We start from the raw sequence: 22,894 nt of genomic DNA, 5'->3' as shown, positions 1-22,894 counted from the left end.
GAAAGCTGGGAATATAGCCCAGTTCAATGTCACAGAAAATTTAAAACACCTTTAAGATCATAGGATTGTAGATCTAGAGCTGGAGGAGATTTCAAAAATCATTTTGTTCAGCCCCTTTATTTTACAGATGAGGAAAATGGGGTTGAGGGTGGTGAAGTGAATTGAGATAAAACACACATTAAGCAAATACAATTCAGAGCAAGGATTTAAATTCAGGTTTCATGACTCCAAGTTCAGAAGCATTTCTACTAGCCCATGTTACCTCCCAGAAGTACTAAAATATCTTCTCAGTGATTGATCAAACCATACACACTGGAAAAACAAATTGGATGAACAATGCATATTGCCCAGATTATTATAATAAACTATTTAAATTAATCTATTAATAAGTTTACCTTGAATAAATATTATAGATGCTGGGCCTGGAACAGAGTAGAAGGAAGAGATTGGGTTGGATATGTATATAGATAGATAGATATAGATATAAAAATATATATTTTTGTACACACATATACACACAAACATTCATACACATTGATAGCCATTGTCCATCTACATGCATGACAAAAATCTGAGCAATAGACATTCTTCATTCATATTTATTTGTTTGTTTTCCTCTGTGGATGGTTAAGCCAAATTGTTTCGAGTGGTTATGGACACAATCTAAAAATAATTCATACTAAAAATAATTTTGCATTAAATAAATTCACCTAAAAATAATTTCTGGACCTGGGTGGAGACATAAAATAGTGAGTTTATGTTAATAATAGGGATGATTTAGTGAATGAGTATTAAGAAGAACTAAGCAGTATCACTGGGGTGGGGAAAGGGAGGAGAAGGGACACTGTATGACTAGAGGAGGGAAAAAAACAGAAAAATGAAAGGCATTAAAAGGTTGGATAAAAAGAAAAGGATAAATCATTTAAACTGACTCTTGTTTTACCAGTCACAGGTAAGAAAAGTGTTTGTTGCATATGGGGAGAATTATTCCTCAGCACTGCTGGCCTCAGAGAGCCACTTGGAAATGGAACAATCACTTAACACAAGTGAAAAATTAATTAACAAGGCTGACACCTGTCTTTGACCCTCCCCCCAACCTATTTGAAGTGGATTTAGACAAAATAAAGACTTTAAAATGAGCAAGTTGAATTAGATTTTACTTGCTTAGTGTATGCAATCTTATTTGACATTTTAAATAGGAAGGATGCTATGCTGCCATGTAATACATTTAACTAGCTTTAGCCAAGCTAAAGCACACTATCTCATAACCTCAGTATGAGTGAAAAAACCCAGGAAGCTTGTCTTATTTCTTCCAGAAAAAAAACAGGATTTATAAGATAACAAAAAGAGAAAAAAAGATAAAACCTCATTATTGGTACTCAGCATTTATGCATTTAATCTTATAACATGAATGCTGTAAGATTCATAATTAAAGATCACAGAGGAGGGGCAAAGAAAATGTTTTGTTTCACTGATGATTCCTTGTTCTAGGGATGGATTGAAATCACAATATAAAACATTTTAAAGTGATCAAGAACCAGAGAGAAAGGAAAATCAATATAAAGCCGGCTAAAGTGTGTAAGTGCCGAGGTATTTATGGGTGGGAGTGAATGAAAAATTAGTAGTTGGGGCAGCTATATCATATAAACAGGGTTGTGTTGTGCAGTTTAGTATCTTTCCTAAATAGTCAAAAGGGAATGGAGCAATATTCTTAGTCTTAGAACTTTAGGGGTTAAACATTCTAGGACAATAGGTATCATTTTCATTTCTCTATTTTTTTCTACAAGTTTAGCATTTGGTCTAAATATCTCAGAATCACCTTCTCATAGTTGGAAGGGAGCTCAAAGACCAACAACTCCATCTCTCACTTGAACAAGAATCTCCTTTGTCTGAAGATCTCTAGTGAGGGGAACCCACAATCTCACACTACAGCCTATTCCATTTGGGGATAGCTCTAATGTTAGGAAGCCTAATGGTAGGCAGGTCTTTCTTATATGAAGCCTTAATTTGTCTGTTTACAAGTTACATTTGTCACTCCTAGTTCCTTTCAATATCATAATGTAATTGTCATTATTATGTCTTTCTCTTCTTACTCTCCAAATCTCTTCCATGGGGTAAACATCCTAAATTCCTTGAGTAAATCCTTATAGGTTCTTCTTTGATTTGGGTGGCCTCCAATGGACTCTCTATATCTTTGTTGTTCAGTCCTTTCAGATGTGTCTGACTCTTTGCAACTCCATTTGGAGTTTTCTTGAAAAAGAGACTAGAGTGGTTTATACTTCCTTGATCAGCTCATTTAACAGATTAGGAAACTGAGGCAAATGGTGTTAAGTGATTTGCCTAGGGTCACACAGTTAGCAAGTGTCTGAGGCCAAGTTTGAACTCAGGAAGATGAGTCTCCTAGACTCCAGACCCAAGTTCTCTATCCACTGCACCACCTAGCTGCCCTGTACCTTAGTAGTGAATTCATAAAGATGTGGTACCAAGAACTGAACCTAATGCTGCAGAAGTGGTCCAGCCAGGGCACCATGAATCAGAAGTATCATCACCCAAGCTAAGAGACTATGGCTCTCTGAAAGTTATTTAAATCTGCCATAGCTCTTTGGGATGTCATATGATCCTGTTGACTCATACTGAGCTGACTCACTAGAACACCCAGATATTTCTCATAAAAAACTACTGCCTACATCTATATTTACTGAATGATTAATTTATTTTTTTCTTTACTGATTTCCCTTCATTTTCCCCTCAACTAGAAAACAAAATTATACAGTAGTTATAGTGATGGAACTTGAATCAGGATGACCTGGGTTTAAAGCTAGATTCATATATTTAATAACTGGGTGACCCTGGAAGAGCCCCCAAGCCTCTATCTGCCTCAGCTTTCTCAACTGTAAAATGGGGTCATAATAGGATTTATATCTCAGGATTTTTGTTAAGTTCAAATGAGATAATACTTGTAGAGCTCTTAATATAGTGCTCAGCACATAGATGGCACTTAATAAATACTTGTTTCCTTTCCTCCTTGGCACTATGAACCCCATATTGCTTCTGAAACTGACTCTATCTCACAACCTTACATATTCTTGCATTACAGATATCCCCTGTCCCTTATCTTTTTATAGTAATTTCCTATATTAAACACATAACAATCTATATATCTAAATCATTTTCAATAATGATTAAAATATTATGTAAATAGATATAGATATCACCTAAGGGAAAAGATTTGAAAGAGCCAGTATGGCATAGTAGTAGTGGTAGTCTCTCGGTGACCAAGAATGACTATTGTCTTTGTGCAGTTTCATCTACGGTGTACCCTCATGTGGCTTTGGAGTCCAAAGGCTGAGGCGCAGAGTTTGTGGATAAATAATCAGAATGTGAATATGGAAAATCTGAGTTCAAGACCTGCTTCTGGCAAATACCTTCTACTGATTCTAGATAGGCTAATTCTCAGTAACCCCTCTAACCTCTACAAATCTCTGTCTAAAAATTCTAAAGCAGGTACAGATTTGCTTTGGTAGAAAGAGTTTTCTGAACTTAAGTTCCCATTTTATATCATTGATCTACAATGATATCAAACTCCAAACAGAAATCAAAACCACTAAACCATATTTAAAGGAATCCTGTGGGATGCACACTGGTTTAGTTTTAAATTGTAATATGTATTTCATTGTATTTTTATTTATCTTGCTAAATATTTACACTTGTATTTTAACCTTGTTGGTGAGATATTCAGGAGTACTGGGAGTCAGGGGCTGTATATTTGACACCTCTGTCCTAGACCAATGAAATATTTGATTTCTCCCTCCCAATAAAATAATTGGGCTCAATAGGAGGGGAGTGTACATTATAGCTTGGCTCTTTGATAGCTCTTTCTAGAACACTTTAAACAGATCTTTTAAAGCTAAGTCACAGGAGTAACATTCATTTAAAAGCTTTTGATCATCATTTTCTTCAGACTCTGCTCAAATCCCACTTTCTACAAGAAATGTATGTTGCCAATCAATCCATGCCTTCCTCCTCCCAATGCTAATGCTTTCCCTCTTCAATTTACACTGTATAATATATATATATATATGTGTGTGTGTGTGTGTGTGTGTGTGTGTGTGTGTGTGTGTGTGTGTATCTTGTATCTACATGTGTCTTGTTATTTCCATGTTGCCTCTCCCATTAAAATATAGCTCCTTGAGAACACAGACACTGTTTTTGCTTTTCTTTCTATCCCTATCACTTAACATAGTGCCTGGAATATAATAAACACTTTAGAATATCTTTATTATCTGAATAAATGCTTGTTGACTCACTGAATATCCCTCAAAAATTCTTCATATCTCACTGGATTCAAATTACCTAACTAAGGAACCCATCCTGTAGGGCTGAATCTATTAAACTGTGGAATATGCAGTATTCAGAGCCCCTCTATTTATGAGACTCTTTTTGAATTTCTCAATCCCAACAGCAAACTAGGTAGGGAACCAAGGTTTGGAATACCCATCCCTCTCTATTGGCAAGTATTTTCTTCACCTAACTCACACTGTCATATAAATTACAATGAGCTATAAAATGCCATTGCTGTAGTCAGTGGAGAAAGAACATTTGTCTATTAGAGTGTCAACTTGAAATCTGGAGACCCCAAGTCTTTCCTGTCCCCTGAGAACTCACCCTGAGGGAATTCCCAGACTCACCCATTTCAGACTGAAAAAATAGACTTTAAGGTATTTGATGGTCCCAGTTGGGTGGGACTGGTAGATCTAACTCAAATGTTAAGTCCCTTTTTGTCCTAGTAGTTTCTCCCATTGTAGCAAACTCCTCTCCCAGGTAGCCCAGCCCTAGGTTCCATCCTTCCCTTTTGTATCCATTGTAAAGGATCAGTCTCCCTCAGATAATCCTGGCTTAGACTTCTCATTTCCTTGTAGCCAAGGTAATGCCATTCAATCATACTTCCCAGTTTTTAGTTCCCCAAATGTATATAAGTTCCCCAAGACCTATTGTTCTTTGGAGAATCTCTCATGGTGCATTCTCCCAGAGATACTGTCCCCAGAGCCCCAGGGTTTTGACTCTGTGTAGTTGGTGGCACTTGGCTCTGTGATGTCGGGCCTATTATTGGACCTATCTTTTTCCTGATTAAAGATTTGGTTTCATTTGACTACTTTTTTAGTTCTGTGTTTTTCAAGGTTAACAGGAACATCTGGGTGACAAAAAGGGACTTGGAATCAGGAAGACCTAAGTTTAAATATGGCCTTGGATAACTGGATGACCATGGGCAATTATTTAATTTCTGTAGCCTCAGTTTCCTCAACTGTAAAATAAGGATCATAATAACGCTTAACTCCCAGGATTGTTATGAGAATAAAATGATATATTTGTAAAGTACTTAGCATAGTTCCTGGCCCTTAATAGGCACTTAATAAATGCTTGTTCTCTTTCATTCTTCAAGTGACTTATTTTAAATTGATGTTTGTAATGAAGCCATTTCTTTGATTTTATTTATTAAACTAAAGGTCACTGCCTTGCAAACTACTTCTTGGACTTTTGGGGGAGTTTAGGGAGATTGTATGTTGTTTTTGTATTGTGAGATGTGATTGTTCAAAATACTAAAGCCTCATTATTTCTTGTTTCCCTTCAATAATCATAACAAAAATAAGTGTGAAGAATGTGGAAAACTGAGAGGACAAGAGAGGGCCCAGACTGTAGAAAATGGAAAAAAGTATAGAAGGAAAGGAGGGGGAAAAAAGGAAGTCAGGACTCAGATAGTTGAGAAAATAGTATGATAGTAGTTAACATTTACTAGGATATAACTATCTTAGGGTAATTCAAGAATATTGTAAAATCACCAAGAATGAGATCCTGCTTGAAAGTTGGGGGTACCCCCAAAAAATAATGATCTAGAAAACCCAAACACATTTATTAAAGTCATCTCTTAAAATTTTACCTTTTTAAAATATGTATTTGTTGTAAAGTTTTTTGTTTTGTATAGTCAGCTCTACACAATAGGCCACTGAGAAAATCACCATAAACATAAGGTTATATGTAGAGGGTTTTTTTTAATCAACAAAAATTGCATTTAACTCTTGTTTAATGTACTTTTAAATTATTTTTTAGCCTGTATCCTCTAATAAATTTTTAAAAAAATATTTTTCTTAGGATATTAGAGCATATAGAATATTTCCAACATCATTTGAAGACATTTACCTGCTTTCCCTGTGCCTTCTCGTTGAGGCAACTTTTCAGTAATAGAACCTAAAAAAGCAAAAATGAGAGAAAAGGGTATTTTAGTATCAGTTTGGTGACCTGAAGCTCTTTTTTTACATTCCTGTCTCAGTTATTTACTGATTTTTAATCTTTTGCCACTTTTTTACATTTTCTATCCAAACATTTGCCTTAAGGATCCATAGCTTTATTTATATGTTATGTAGTTTTTTATTAATATCCCAGGAGAATAGTGGAGAAATTCATATTATTTCCTTTCTACATTCAAAACTTTAATGATAAGTGATAACAAAGGATGACAAAGAAAAAGATCACTATCTTTCTTTGTACCTTTTGTTATCTGGAGAGAACAACAAGAAATCCCAGTAACACAGCATATTCTCTTTGGTATCATTATGGTGTCATGATGGGGATGTATTATAAAAGAAGAAACATATAATATGGGAGAGTCAAAAGATTTTAATTCAAGTTCTGATTCTGATGTGGATTTACTTTGTGATCTTTGGGAAATTCTTTAACTTCTCTGAACCCAAGTTTCTTATCTTTCAAAATTGAATGGGAGCTGCTATGTGATTCAGTAACAGACCTCAAGTCAGAAAGAATTCTTCCTAAACTCAAATATCACCTCAAATTTTAGCTGTGCATTCCTGGGCAAGTAACTTAACCTGTTTATGTCAGTTTCCTCAACTGTAAAATGATCCAGAGAAGTAAATGGCAAACCCACTTTACTATATCTACCAAGAAAACCTCAAATGGGGTAAAAAAAGAGTTGGGAACAATTGAAAAATGACTGATCAACAACAAAAATGGAAAAACAGTATTTGTAATGATACTTCAAAAATTGTTGAGAAAATAAAAAATAAAAAATACAAACACCTTATAATCATAAAGCATTTTATAGATGTGAAGTGCTTTGTTATAAAAATATAATTTACTAGGTTCCATTTCAAAGAAAAGAATAGAATTCTAAAGAATCATTCTAAATACCACTTTTGCACTGGGTTTTGCCTAGAAGAACACCAAATTCTTAAAGTGATTAATATTTGAAACTTCTAAATATTTCTTCTATAAAAGTGTGTTATAAAAACAAAATAATTGAAACAAAATGCTACAAAATTATGACCAATAGACCCCCCCCCCAAAGAAGGAGATGAGAAGACATCTCCATTTCTTTGCAGAGTTGGGTAACAGTGTGTAACACTGCATATTTCTATTTCTATATTTTGGTAAATTTATCTGAACTGATATTTAGTTTCCTATTTTTAAAAATATCTCTGTTGAAACTTAGCAAAACTAAAGTTCAGAAGATACCAAATCACTCACTGAAATATCAAAGGGAAGGACTTTTAGAGGCAAAGAAAACATTCAACATTCTGCAAAGGACATTAGTCTTTAATAGCTCAATAACATCTGGGAAGGCCATTGAGACCACAAATTTGCCCCAGGGCACAGATCCCTTATATTTTAGGGTTCAGCCATTCATCCACATATGACCCAATAGAAGTCTGGAAAGTACAATCAGACTGAACATCTCCGAAAGATTAAGAATTATTGAAGAGAAAAGGCCACAATTCTCTCACCTCTTGCATAGAACTCTAAGAAAGTCAAAGGGAAATGGCTTTTATTTTCAATCTTAAATTAAGGCTCATTGCTTTTTCTGATAAGAGCTTTCACACTCCAGCTGAAAAAATTAAAAACACCATAAAAACCAGCAAAGTCAAGGCTAAAGGCTTGCTGCTGCCCATTTAAGAACAAGTCTAAGGAGTCTAGGAAATAAAACTCTCCAAATGAAATGCTATGTCTATTTAAGAAAATAGGGCTAAATCTGCCAGGAGATGCCTAATGGAAAAGAACCTACTCAAACCAGTCCAAAATCACTTGCCCAGATGTAGAGTAACCTGCTCTAGCCAAGCCAGCAGCAAATAAGATAGGTAAGAAGTCAGCTGTGAATCTGATCAATTTGAGTAAGGCATGTTGATCCACCCAGCTGAGATGCTGAGCCTTGAGAGGATCAGGTCCAGGTAAACAACTCATCCATGACAAAAGTCACTCATCCATCACCAATATCACAGTCCACAACTAACTTCATGAGCATCTTCCAGAAAATAAAAGTGTGGGTAAGCCCTGCAGGTCTAGAGTTGTGAGTTGCCTTATGTTCCCTACATATATGCCTAATTAAATCTATGATTTATGTTTGTGTATACTGTTCCTCCCACGGACTTTATGTGTATTTGTGGGAAAGTCTGTTCTAGATTTTGGAGGAAATGTTTTATAACTACTGTTACTATTTGAATAAATGCCTTTTGTAAAAAAGATAATTGAATTACTGGCTAATTGTTAAGGTGAAGTGTACAAATAGGAGCTCATAAACTACAAAGATAATAGGCTAACCACCCAGAGGGTTACACCTAGAACTATGAGAATAATAGCAGCCATTTCTTCTGGGTACCTAACTTCCTATGAGAGGTAGGTTGGAGAACTAAGCCTAACAGAGTGCTATATTTTGTTATAAGGTGTTGCTGCTTCAGTGGGAGAGAGAGAAGAAGATATATTGAAAATTGTAGATAATATGAAAGCAATTTTTAAAAAAGATGTTATTTTGTTAAAGTATGTCTTTACAAAAATTGTAGGTCTTATACTTTCAGGAATGCTTATTGGGGCTACTGCTGTTATCTCTCAGTTTGTCTTCTTATAAATAAGCCATTCTTAGCATTAGAGGAAGACAAGAAGGGTTTTTGAAGGATAGTTATGGTTGGGTTCCCTCCCCAACCTCCCCAACCCATTTGGCTTAAAAACTAGGTAATTCCTTCATCCAAGTGCAGGGGACTTCTGGAGTAGCATCAAAGACATACACCTTTCCAACCATCAGAGCTGAAGGGAAGAGAGAAATGGGACTAAAGTAGAAGCTAACCAAATTTCATTAGAAAAAAGAAGAGTAAAAATTCTGACCCATTACAGAGAGTAGCAAGCAGAGTGGGACAGAAGTCTGGGTCATACATTGTTGTTTTCTCTTCAGGATACTCTTAAGGCTGTGTTTGTGAACCCATGGCACAAGTGCCCCTGCCTGCTGGAAGGGACTGCTGTGGTCGCCCTTTCCACAGCACTGGAGGGCATTTTTCACATGCCCCAGCCCTCTACCCATCAACCAGATGTAAGCACTTCCTCATTCTTCTGTCTGGGATAATGTGGGGGCTCATAGGCAGATCAAGGTTGCAGTTTGGGCACCCAATCTCTAAAAGGTTTGCCAACAGTGACCTAGGGTTTCTGCTTATGTCTGATGACACTGTCACTGCTTTGCTTTTATATCATCTCTATTTACTACCTTAACATTAAGAATGAAGAGAAACCTGCCAAAAAGAATAACCTGACACAATTAAAAGACACTGCTAAAGCAAAGTTGTTACTCTGTAACTTTCCTTTCTGGAAATAAACTGCTCTTCCTTTTCTATCTTAAATGAGTTACAGGATAGTGTTATAGTATGGTTATACAACTTTAAGGTAGAAACTAGTTACTTTCTTCTACCAACATTATTAGGTTGGGACAACAATACATATTAAGATGACTACAACCTATAAAAAGTTATTTGTGTTGTTTTGTCAAAGGAAAATTTTAATATGATTTTTCATGGTTTGCCCAGTTTTATATCTATATTTAGATGTTGACTAACACTAACCATTTAGCTTTCCTAACCTTTACTGTCTCTGAATTTCCAAGTCAAAACATTGATTTGAACATCTGTATTTTCCCCAGAAAATATACAACTGATATTCTCAGTGTGTGGTCTTCTCCTAAAGTTTACATAAAATTATTTTTTTGTTTTTACCATATATATAATTTCTTAAGAAATCCAGATTTATTTTTTAACCACTTAAATGATTTAGTCATCAGTTTATTTCCATCATTTCAAATTATGACTTCCTGACATGACCCATGTGGCATTTTCCATTTCTTATAACCACACCAGCTGAAATAAATAATAACTACTTTATTAATATTTCTGAATATAATTGTACAACACATATTTATACACATTGAAAAACAACATAAGTGGTTTGAATAATTATGACAATAATGTCCATAAGACTATACACAAACATTTCCTAAATTCAACTTAAAACTAAGTCAGGGGAAAGATAAAATTATTTTCTCAGTTTTTTGAAAAAAACGTAGATAAGGATAGTAAATCAGAATTCAAGGCTTGTGTTATTATTTATCCTTACCTCCCAGCTATAGTTGTTTTATCAAAGATAACCAATATAATTATTAAATAATTATAAAACTTTCAATAGTCTATTGGTCTAGCTTTCTCATTTTAGGCAGTCTTGACAATGATTTTATTGATCTAAGAACTCATTATCAATGATACTTCTTCCACTGGTAAAGATCAGAGCTTCTTCTTCTTATATATTTTCCTAAATCTTCCATAGATTCACCCATGGAATGGCAGTTCCTCTTGTGTGTCTTGTTATTCCATGGATATTTGTGAGATTTCATTTAAGATCCCTTATTCTTGCTATGTGACCAGTCCATCTCATTTTCTAATCATGCATGTCTTTTTGGTGACATCCTCTATGCCATTTCTTAGAGATGAATCATCATTAGTAATGTGCTGTGGGCCATGTAAGCCCTCCATGAATCTGTGCTTATTTCAATCACCTGCAATTGTCATTCTAATGATTTTGTGGTATTCTGTGATTCATTGCCATATAGCATCACCATATTGGTGTTTACTAGCTAGCTTTCTTTGGGATTATTAAATATGCTACAAAATTTCCCTAGAACTAAGTTTTCTGGTTGTCTTCTATTGTGTTCTGGGTTATTTTTTTATCTGTAGTGTCTGCTCAAAATAAATGGACTAATTTGTTTAACTGCATGTCATGATATGGGTATCATGTAATGATGGTAGCAGAATGGTAAAATAGGGCAAAGAATGCTATGGATCAAATAAAAGACCATATATAAATATTACTTTAAATGCCAATTTTCTTAATGTGACCTTTAACTATCATTGAATGTGTCAACTTCTGAAAAAGCTAAATAATATTTATAGTAATGTTATCATTATAAACAGAATCAGAAAACCAAAGAAAATAGAGCCAAATTAAAGGACAGGCAACTATTAGATTTTTGTACAGCAGGAGAATGAAAAATTGGAAGAGCTTATTTCATCATGGATCCAAAGTAAAAGAAAGGCATTGTTCCAATGAAATTGGAAGTAACTTTAGAGTTTACCAAGTCCCAACCCTGGATTTTTACAATGAGGAAACTGGGGCAGCAAGATGTTAAGTGATTTGCCCTTGGTCACACAGGATAGTAATGGCAGAGCTAGGATTCAACCCTGCCCTCTTTTCAATAAACCCCAAAGCATAAGCAAACAGATCAGGATTATCTGTTCATTACCATGATCACTTTAATCATTTCAGATTTTTAAAAATAAGTTATAGCCTATTTTTAATTCTAGAAAAGAAGATATCAGAGTCTCCCTAAATAAGTAGGCAGTTAAGATGTTCAATATATAATTTATGTTATCATAGAGATGAAAGATATATTGAGAGGTCATATAGTCAATTCCAATGACTTTGGGCCACTTTCCAATGAAAGCCGGTTTTCGCTTAGTCTGTCTTCAGGGAAGATGGAAAACAGCTTAACCTTATTCTCAGTAGGACAATTCAAGCATGCAAACTAAAATGTGCCCAGGAGTAAAAAGCAATTTAATACTATTTTTTCTTGTCTTTCTATATTTTCAGAGAAATTTGCGTTCATGGAACAACATTGCAGTATGTTTATTGCAGTCAAGAATCAAAAGTGGGAAAAGATTCTAAACATTGTTGGAAAGAAAGAGATAAGACACTAGTGAATGTGGATTAGAACAACAAAGATTTCATAAATTGGTGAACTTATTTACATGCCCATAAATTCATTGAAATATTGGTTGAGATGGGGTCTCATCATTATTTTCATAATAAAGACAATTCATAAAACCCCACTCATATTTCTTCCTAAAGATAAATCATTCTACTTCCTTCAGTCTCTCAGATTCTGTGAGACCTCACCCAATTTCAATCTTAATTTTTTAAGAGAGTGGTCTTTTCAGCAATTAGGCTATGTATTACTTGTGAGAGAAACTCCAAAACATACAACAGGAGGGGGAAATGCTATAGTTTAAGGGAAGAATAATGAGCTATTAAGTCTCTCATTTCTAAGAATAATTGTTTCAAATCAAGCCGCATTTAGTAGTTGCAAGTTGGTGCCAAAGCCAACCCCCATGTAGTACAGAGTATTATGTTAAATGAATTGGTGGTCTAAAAAAAGCCTGTTTCACAAGCTCTAAATGCACTTTAAAAATAAATAAGAAAAGAAAGATCTGTGATATTGACTGTTAAAGGAGAAGTGAGTGCATTTAATGAGCTCAGATCTTTGCAGCTAAGCACTTGTTTAACATGCTGGATTGATCGGTCCATCAGCGCAAAGTTAAACAAGCCAGTCTGTGGTGATTTATCCATCTCTGGAATTCTTAAGTCTCTGGGACAGATTTATAATGCCAGATGGCTTTTCTTTGGCAAAATATACCCACAGGCCCTGGAGGTCTACATACTTACCATGTTCACTGAACCATTTTTTTTTTATTTTTATAAACACTATAGTTAACAGTAGTAACCAGAAAACAGGTACTCTAAGCTATCACAACTTAAATGAAACTTTCCATAAGAAGCCTTTTCCATTCCCTTAATTGTTTGTATTCTCTTCATCTTCAACTAGCCTTATATTTAATTATCTGGGAACAAACAGAAGAAAACCATGGAAAGGATATTATCATAGACATGGATCACTCATACAACAAGAGCAAAGGATAAGTTATTGACAACCAACCTGACCCCTTCTTTTGTTAATGTGTCGAGACCCATAGGAAAGCCACCATATTGATGAGTGAATACCTCCTAACTCCTCAGACAGAACTTATGGGAGACCAAGGATGAGAATCACATAGAATGGGCAAGGATGGACTGTCATCTACAATATATCCTGGGAGGGAATAGTCACATTGATGAGATTTTCAGATATTACAGTATATTGAGAGTATTACAGTAAATGTTATATTCTTTACCCCTTCTGCCACTTCCAGATAGAAACATAAGTTCCTGGATGGCTGAAATTTGTTTTCTCTTGTCTCTTAATACTCTGCACCTGGTAGATAGTAAGAGCTTTAAAAATGTTACTTGAATTAAATTAAATAGCTGTTAATGAGCTCATCTTTTTATTTAAGACTACTAGACCATGTTGATCTAGTTATTTCTTCCATCTTGTCGGATAAATCAGATTGTTACACAATTGAACTAAAAAGTTTTATGAAAAGTAGCAATGATATACATATTCCAAACATTCCAATTCACCTTTGAAGCCAAAGAATATGGACACAGTCCCTACTAAAAGGAAGACACATAAGAAGAGAACCATAGACCAGGAAGTAAGAAGAGATATTCAGAACACGGGATTAGAAACATCAATTTAGTCTCTGCCATTCTTGTCCAGGACTCACCAGAAGAGTCAGCTGAGGAGTTTTAGAAAAAACAGTATATGGGGAGTCAGGAGAATTAGGTTCTAGATCTGGTTGTGCCAAGAACTAGCTTTGTGATCTTTTGAGTTTCAGTTCCTCTAACTGTAAAACATAGGCATTGGAAATGGACCAGATAACATCTTGTGTTTCTATGAGCTCTAATATCTCAGGATTCCATGGAGAGGAGAGCCATAGGATACTTTTTGTGAGGTGAAGGTAAATTGGTATCAGTAAGAAAACTTTCTTTTAAATATAATTATTAATAATAATTAATCAAGAGCACAAAGAAATAATATGTACTCTCAAAGCACTCTAATATTGACAGAGTTCATTCTGCCCAACAACTATGAGAGGAAATTTAATTTAATTAAAATAAATTAATTTAATTAAATTAAAATCTCACTTTTAAATTTAACAACTGAGAGACATCAAGTGACTTGCTCAATTTACCTAAATGTTAAATTGAAAATTCAAACAAAATCTTTAGATTGAAAACCTTTCTTCACATATCCATATATAGATATATGGAAGACATAACAAACAACAAATAATGAGAAAAAAACATTTAAACATGCAAAGGAGAATAGAAAAGGAAGATTGTATATTAAAATGGGATTTATGATGAATAGTTTGGTTTTAAATTTGTATTCAATTTAACATAATATTACAAAATTATCCTACTCATCTTTGTCATTTTCTGAACTTCTGTTCTCTTCTATGTATTTTTTAAATGTTTCATTGATGCGTTTTTCTTTCTCTTTTTTTGAATCATTATTACTATCAATTGACTTCCCAAGAATGTTCATGGAAAAACAAATCTACACATTGAAAATTTCTGAAAATGTCTCACCTTGTACTTCTAGTCCATCATCCTTTTCCAAGAGGTGAGAAATATTCTTAATCTTTTGTTTTCTGAACCCATAACTTATCAATTCAATCAATCAAAATTCTTAAATATTTCAAAAAAGATTTCCCTTTATATCTTTGTAGTAATATAATTTGCCAGCCTGGTTGTGCCTCCTTAATTCTTCATCATCCTAGGTTTCTCTAAATTTATTATTTTTCTCTTTCTTACACTGCAATTATATTCCATTGAATTTATAAATTATAATTTGTAGGCAGTGGGTAGATAAAGCATGGGGCCTGGAGTCAGGAAGACTCAAGTTCAAATATGACCAAATAGCTATGCGACCTTGGGAAAATCACTTAACCTCTTCCTCAATTTACTTATTATAAAATGGGAATAATAATATCACCTAATTTCCCAGGTTGTTCGGTGGATAAAGTGAGATATTTAGAAAGTGATTAGCACAGTGGCAAAAAAAATAAGAGCTATATAAATGCTAATTATCATTATTATTGTTTTCCATTTGACTGCTCTCCCAATAATGAGCATCTTTTAAATTTGTTTTTCTTTTCTGTAACAAAAAGTACAGCTATGAACATTTTTGTACATATAGTCTTTGACATTTTGATGGAACAATTAAAGCTATGCACAGTTTAGTGCCTTTGTGCTACTATAGCAGGATACTCTTTGCAGTACACCACCACGCTCCCTTCTTTAAAAGGACAGTCAGCTCTATGGCTGCATAACCTAAATAAAGACTTTTTTACCTGCAGTACACAGTGTAGTCACCACAAGGAGATAGTTTGGTGATTATTCACCAGAGCAGAGAAACATTTTACAATTCCAAGCTACCAATGTCTTTAATACTCCCCTGAAGCAGGCACAGTATATTCTAATGATGCAATAATTTCATTTGAAAGCTTCAGCTACTCTTTATTAAACCACCCAAAAGACTACTGCTTGTTCCTCATAAATCTCTGTGATCTTCAGCAACTCAAGAAGATACTGCTCTTTTCTACTTTGCTCTAATCTAGAGAAAAAATTAAATTTACTGGATCTTTCTCAAGAGATAAATTAGCTTAGTGATTAATGCCCATAAGCATTAAAAATTTAATAGGGTGGTTCATGTCTGAATGATGCTAATGATTTCCTAATGGCCCTCCCCCACAATTGCCTTGTATTTATGTTATTTATATTATGTAGATGCTGACCTACATGCAAATTGCCTCAGAAAGGCACTTTTTCATGTTGGTTTCTGTATTCTTAATACCAAGCACAGTGTCTGTCACATAGCAGGCTCCTAATGAATACTTATTAATTAATTTAATTTTTTTATGTACCATCAGCAAGATTTCAATTCAATAATTTCAATTCAATAAATACTATATTCAATAGTATTCAATAAATACTATATTCAATATATTCAATAAATACAATTCAATAAATATGCTAATATACTTCCTTATTTACTTAAATAGGGTATACTAAATGAAAGTAAGAAAGGAAGCTAACCAAACAGTATTTTACATGCATTCATTTTTTTTCCATCTTAGAATTGGTATTCTATATTGGTTCCAAGGCAGAAGAGAGGTAAGGACTAGGCAATTGGGGCAAGTGAATTGTCTAGGATCACACAGCTAGTAAGTACATATGAGGACAGATTTGAACCCAAGATCTCTTATCTCTAAGTCTGGCTTTCTATACCCTGGGCCACCCATATATTCATTTTTTTAAATTCCTCATAACTACATATCCAAAACTTTTGTTCACAAGAAATGATGTGTTAAAATGTAGGAAAAGGAAACAGACATATGTCACTCCTCTGCTCAGATCCTTCAAAGGCACCCTATGTCTTTATTGTCTAGCATCATTAGGTAATAAGCATTTGAAACATTTAATTTTTTTAGGTAAACTGAGTTATTCAAGCATGAAAGCCATTATTTAATTTTAACCATTTTTCACAGATGTCAATTTAGTTGAAAGATTTGGTAAGGATTTATTAGGCCCCTACTATGTGTAACCACTCTTCCAGGATGCAAAAGGAAAAATAAAACAGTTGGTATTCTCAAGCAGTTGGCATTTCTATTCATTTTTTATTTTGTTTTGTAACATAAGTAACATACTTCTTTATCATCATAAATGTGCATACTAAAACGTAATTTTATTGTTAGTTATCGCTATGAATGTCAACAATTGCTTTAATTATGAAATCAATAATTGGTATGATTGATGATAATTCAGTTATATTTAATTCAAGGTTATTAAATTAGAATCATTGTTATGATTAAAATTATTATAACTGCTGTTATCATTAATTCTTCCCTTTATCATCTCAAGTATTAAACATTTATGTTCAAATCCCATTGCATGTCCTTTATTAATATCTCTAGCCCCATCGCCATCACCTCAGTAAAGTTCTATACATTGCTGCCCTGGAATACTATAATGGCCCAATTGATCTTTCTATCTCTACTCTATCCTACTCCAATCTATACTTCATATTGGTACCAGAAGAATTTTCCTTATACAAAGGAAGAAATAAACATTATTAATTAATATAATATAAAATAAATATATAATAATATAATATAAAGAAATAAACATTATTATTTCTACTATGTGTCAAGCACTAACACTTCACAACTATTATCTCATGTGATCCTCAAAACAGCCCTGGGAGGTAGGTGCTAATGATTTAACCTTTGACATTTGAGGAAACTGAGGCAGAAAGTGGTGAAACTAAGTTCCACAGCTAGTAAGTAGCAGAGATCAAATTTGAATTCAGGTTTTCCTAATTCTCAGTCCAGTTCTTTACCTACCATTAAATGCTTTAAAGAAAGATCTGGCCATGTTACTAAGTTCAAAATCTTTTAGTTGCACCTTATGGCTTTCCAAATGAAGACCACATCTATTGACATGAAATTTAAGGTCCTTCATAATCTCATACCATACTACCTTTTCAGCTGTATCTACTTCCTTCCATCCTCTGTACTTGAGGAGTCCTGGATTTTTACTAAAACATAATTCCTACCTTTCTTTTGCCTAATCAGTTTTTAAAGTCAAGATCCAATTCTTCCTTCTCCAGAATGCATTCATTAACTCCCCATTTTTTAAAAACCCCAACCTTCTGTCTTGGAATCAATATTGTGTATTGGTTCTAAGGCAGAAGAGTGATAAGGGCTAGGCAATAGGGGTTAAGTGACTTGCCCAGGGTCACACAGCTGGGAAGTGTCTGAGGTCAGATTTTAACCTAGGATCTCCCATCTCTAGGTCTGCCTCTCAACCCATTGAGCTACCCAGCTGCCCCCAACTTCCCATTTTCTGTATGAACTCCACATAGCACTTCATTTTAACTTCTCTGATGGAGAGAGAGCTGGACTATGGAAGATCTGACTTTCAATCCAGCCTCAGACCTGTGCTAGCTGTGTGACCCAGCGCAAGTCATTTAATCTCTGTTTACCTCAGTTCCCTCATCTATAAAATGGGGATAATAATAGCACCTATTTCCCAGGATTGTCATGAGGATCAAGTAAGAAAAGGTAAATATCATGGTGCCAGGCACAACATAAGTGCTATATAAATGATAGCTATTATTATTGTTAATAATAATAATGCTTTTGATATTTCTCTATGTCCAGTTCTCCTATTGGACTATAACATCTTTAAAGGAAAGACATATTTCCTAGACTTTTTTTATCATCCTACAACTGGTACAGTAATTAATACATATATGAATTGATTTCTATCCTCCAGCATTATTAAAACATCTGGGTATTTTGGTCTTAGGCAAATGGGCCAGATGATTATCAAGTGAGATAATGTCTTTAAAATGCTTTGAGAGCTTCAAATACTACATATGTGCCAACTATTATTATTATATTTTTGTGTGTGTTCTATCTGATTTTCATAGTTTCTTAGTCTCTTTGCAGAGAGTCTCATGGTCAATTCCTGTATTTTGTGGCTCACCTGTTTTTCAGTTGTGTCTGACCCCATTTGGGACACATTTCCTGGAAAAGATATTGGAGTGCTTTGCCATTTCTTTTTCTAGTTCATTTTTCAAACGAGAAAACTAAGGCAAATAGAGGTAACTGAAATGCTCAGGATCACATAGCTAGTAAATGTCTCAGGTTGGATTTGAACTTAGATCTTAACTTTAGGACTAGCATTTAGCTGTCCACTGCATTAACTAAATACTTCTAAGAACAACTATTATGCCTGGTTATATTATACAGCTTTTCTTCTCCTTCTTTGCTGCCTTTACTCTTTAATGGTCTGGAAATCAAGTAAATTGGAATGTGTTACAATTATGTCTAAAATTATCATCAATAGACTGTGCAGACTTAAGGAACTGCACTATGTATAAAGTCAAGGAGCTTTGTTGCTTACTTTGCAGTTTTCTGTCTCAAAAATCCTTTTGTTTATTTCCATAAGGCATCATGGTGATGTTGAAAGATAATCGTACTTGAATTTAGGAGACTTTACTTGGAATCCCAGATCTGCTGTTTGCTAGATCTGTGACCTTCATTTAATTCTCAGCCTCAATTTCTTTGTCTGCAAAATGATAGTAATAATAAGCTTGTACTGCCTATCTCACAGGGCTGTGACAAATGTTTTATAAAGTCTTAAAGGGTTATAGAAATAGGAACAGTTATTATTTCTGGTTCTTAACTATATTCAAATAGTTGAAGTTGCCAGAGATGTGAGCACCAAATAGGTGAAATGAAGTACTGAGAAAGAGCATTTAGATCTCCAATTTCAAGCCCACCACTGGCTCATGGACTCTCGATAAATCACTCTGTCTCTTACAGCTTTCTTATTTGTAAAAATGGGAGCTCTAAATTGAGGCCATTTTTCTTTTTAATAGTGTGAATTAAATACTACAGAAAATAGGGTATTTGTAGGCAGAAGTATAGAAGAAGAATATTCAAGCAGGAATTTTTTTATTATACTCTTATAAACTGGTAATGGTTTCAAGTGTAAAAAGTCCCAAACAAAGATAAAAACAAAGTTTAATAAAACCTAATTGAAGATGGAAATAATGAGAACAGTTCACAAAGATAAGCACTTTGCTTTAATGAGAGAAAAAGGGTAGCTTCACATGTTATATTTATCTGATAAAGCCAAGAAAATATATATGAAAAACTTATGAGTGAAAAGCAATTATTTCATTAAATATGTACATATATATGTATGCACATATATACATATAATGGCACAAAATGGCATATAGCATATTTAAAGTATATACATTAATAATATGTATAATATTAAAAGTTTAAACTACCCTAAGACTTTTGGGACAGCATTGTGTTGATGTATGATGATGATGCATTTATATTATAATTTTGTCCCAAACTAAGACTTCAATTTTGACCTGAATTAGTTGGTAAAATTTGAGAATCCAAAAAGAAAAGACTAGAGAAATAACCGTGTAATAGTAAAATGAAAATTATTTTCCTCTTTTCCATAGAACTGATGGAGAATTATATTGTTTTTTATCAGACATATATATATGCATGCATACATATTTTATATGTATATGTTTTATATTCTGTCATATTTACATGCAAATATAGGCCTGTGCATTTTCTATGTGTCCATATATATGTAGATATATAGATAGAGATAGAAAAATGGAGAGATGGAGAGATAGAGAGAAAGATATATATATATATATATATATATATAAAGAGAGAGAGGGATGGATAGACAGATAGAAAGATAGATTGACAGATACTTAGATTCAGATAGATAGATAGATAGATAGATAGATAGATAGATAGATAGATAGATAGAAAAACCTGGTGTAAAAATATATGAATTATTGTTTTTAATACTAATAATGCCATTAATGAATAGTATAGAAGCAATTTTAAAATAGGGTTAAGCAAGGTTTTTTCTCATTTTCTTAAAAGTTCCTAATTTCCCTTGTTTTAATATTTCTGATCCTAAGTCTTTTTGCATTAAGACAAACCTCATATTTGCAGTTTTACTGATGGACTTTCATAGTTAGACAGAACCAATGGATTCTTTCAACAATTCACTTTTCCTTTCATATGTCCTTAGCACCACCTGAATATATATCAGATATTTCCTAATAAAGATATTTTAGTGAACTGTTTCTGTATATTTGGTTTTGTATGGCTTTGTTGTCTGAACCTTAGTTTCTTCATTAGTAAAATAGGGTTATTTAACTAGATGTTGTCGAGGGTCTCTTTTTTAGTTCTAAGGGCTACCAAAAAAACTGTAATTTTGGTGAGAAATATTTTATTTAAAATTGTGTCACTTCTTATAAACTGAAGCCTTAGAACTAAGGAAATAATATTCTGGAAAACATTAAAGTTTTCCTTTAACTTTCATCCTTGTGAAGTCAAAACAAAGAAACTTTATACTGACATTCTGATTACACCTTGCTAAGTCACAATGCAGACCTCTGAAAAAACAGCAGTTTCTGTACTATTTGAATGTTTGGATATTTTAGTTGTTTGTTTCTTTTTTTTAACCCTTACCTTCCATCTTGGAATCAATACTGTGTATTGGTTCTAAAGCAGAAGAGTGATAAGGGCTAGGCAATGGGGGTCAAGTGACTTGCTCAAGGTCACACAGCTGGGAAGTATCTGAGGCCAAATTTGAACCTAGGACCTCCCTTCTCTAGGCCTGGCTCTCAATCCACTGAGCTACCCTTGTTTGAATATTTTAAATCAATTTTGATACTTGAAAAATGGATGAATGACTAGGTTTATAAAAGACCTGGTTAACTGATTAATTACTGGGATAAAATTGAATTAAATGATTAGATAAAATAATCTCTAAAGTCCCATCCAGCTCTAAAATTGAATTAAGAACTAAAATATAAAAGCAAACTCTTACCACTAACAATTAGATATGTTCACAATCAGGGAAAATAAAACATATTTCTTTCTTTTCTCTGCATAAAATATCTCTCCCCAAATGATACTGAATATTACACAACTACCATTAATATTTCCAATACAATTAATTTTTATACAATAAAATAATAAATGTTAATTAAAAGAAGACACCCAAGAGGCTGATATTGAGAGCTTGAGATTCATATTAAATAGAGCCAGAGAGCCCTCAACCATTTTTAATCTGTTTTACCCAAGGCCATTTTTCATTAAAAATGTTCATTAAAAAATGTTTTTAAAAAACTTTAGTATAGACCTATTTGCAAATGGACATTCTAGATAGAATTTGCTCAGAATTTCCATTACGTACAGTGGCACAGAGTGCTAGACTTGTAGTCAGAAGAAAATGAGTTCAAATAGGTCACAGATACAGTAGCTGGGTGACTGTGCAAAGTGATTTAACCTCTCTGACAGTAATTTCCTTTATCTATAAAATGTGGACAAGTGGTACAAAATGCTGGGCTAAGGGACAGGAAGCCCTGAGTTCAAATCTAGATTCTGACACTAAGTGTGTGAGTCTGAGCAAGTCATTTAACTCACCTCAGTTTCCTTAATTATAAAATGTGGTTAATAATAGTACCTATTTCCTAAGGTTGTTGTGAGGATTAAATGAGTGTGTGCATGTGTGTGTATGTGTATGTGCCACATGTGCATGCCTGAAGGAGGGAGGGAGGTAGGAAGAGTGAGACAGAGAGAGTAAGAGAGAAAGAGAAACATAAACCAAAAGAGACAGAAACAGACAGATAGACAGAGACAGAGAGGATGAGAGACAGAGATAGAGAGACAAAGACAGAGAGAAACAGAAACATGGAAAGAAAATATCCCAGGTATGGGGAATGGCCAGTACAAAGACACATAGCTGAGAACTGGATAGCAAGTATCAAAGGACCTTAAGGGTCATGGAAGGAAATGGAACCTAAGAAGACTAGAAAGGTGCTAAAGGGGCAAGTAGTGAGGAAACAAAGAGCTATATTGATCCTGGAGGTAATAGGGAGTCAATGGAGTTAATTGATCAGACTAATCGACATCAGACACCCATTTTAGGCAGCTGAATGGGAAAAAATTGAACTGAAGGGACACTTGAGGCAAGGAGAAAGCGAGTAAGCCTTTGCAATCATCTGGGTAAGAGGTGATGAGTGCTTATACCAGAGAGAGAGCAGGGAGATCTGAAGATAAGGTAGAGAAGGAAATGATATGATTTAGAAACTGATTAGATATGCAGTGTCAATGAGAGTGAAGAGTTGAGAGTGACAATAAGGATGACAACTGGGCAACTAAAAAAATGGTGGCACCCTCAAGAGAAATAGGTACATTAGGTTGAGGGGATAATATGGTGGGCTCTGTTTTTG

At 34.1% G+C, this 22,894-nt stretch overlaps 1 protein-coding gene across 4 annotated transcripts in view; it reads right to left on the bottom strand.

The window, feature by feature from the left end:
• The window catches only part of SMOC2 (SPARC related modular calcium binding 2), a 276,372-nt gene that overhangs the window by 128,770 nt on the left and 124,708 nt on the right, over nucleotides 1-22,894 (bottom strand). For 2 of the 4 annotated variants that reach the window (XM_007484915.3, XM_056819061.1), the window contains exons 5-6: nucleotides 6,196-6,243; nucleotides 396-422 (exon numbers count right to left, since the gene is read on the bottom strand). In XM_007484915.3, coding sequence (XP_007484977.1) covers nucleotides 396-422; nucleotides 6,196-6,243 — 75 coding nt within the window. The remainder of the gene's footprint in view (nucleotides 1-395; nucleotides 423-6,195; nucleotides 6,244-22,894) is intronic. The other 2 variants (XM_007484917.3, XM_007484918.3) reach the window with 1 other exon arrangement.

The sequence above is a fragment of the Monodelphis domestica genome, chromosome 2 (assembly GCF_027887165.1).
Source record: "Monodelphis domestica isolate mMonDom1 chromosome 2, mMonDom1.pri, whole genome shotgun sequence".
In the NCBI taxonomy this organism is placed as follows: domain Eukaryota; kingdom Metazoa; phylum Chordata; class Mammalia; order Didelphimorphia; family Didelphidae; genus Monodelphis; species Monodelphis domestica.
This window is presented reverse-complemented; position numbering and strand designations above follow the sequence as displayed.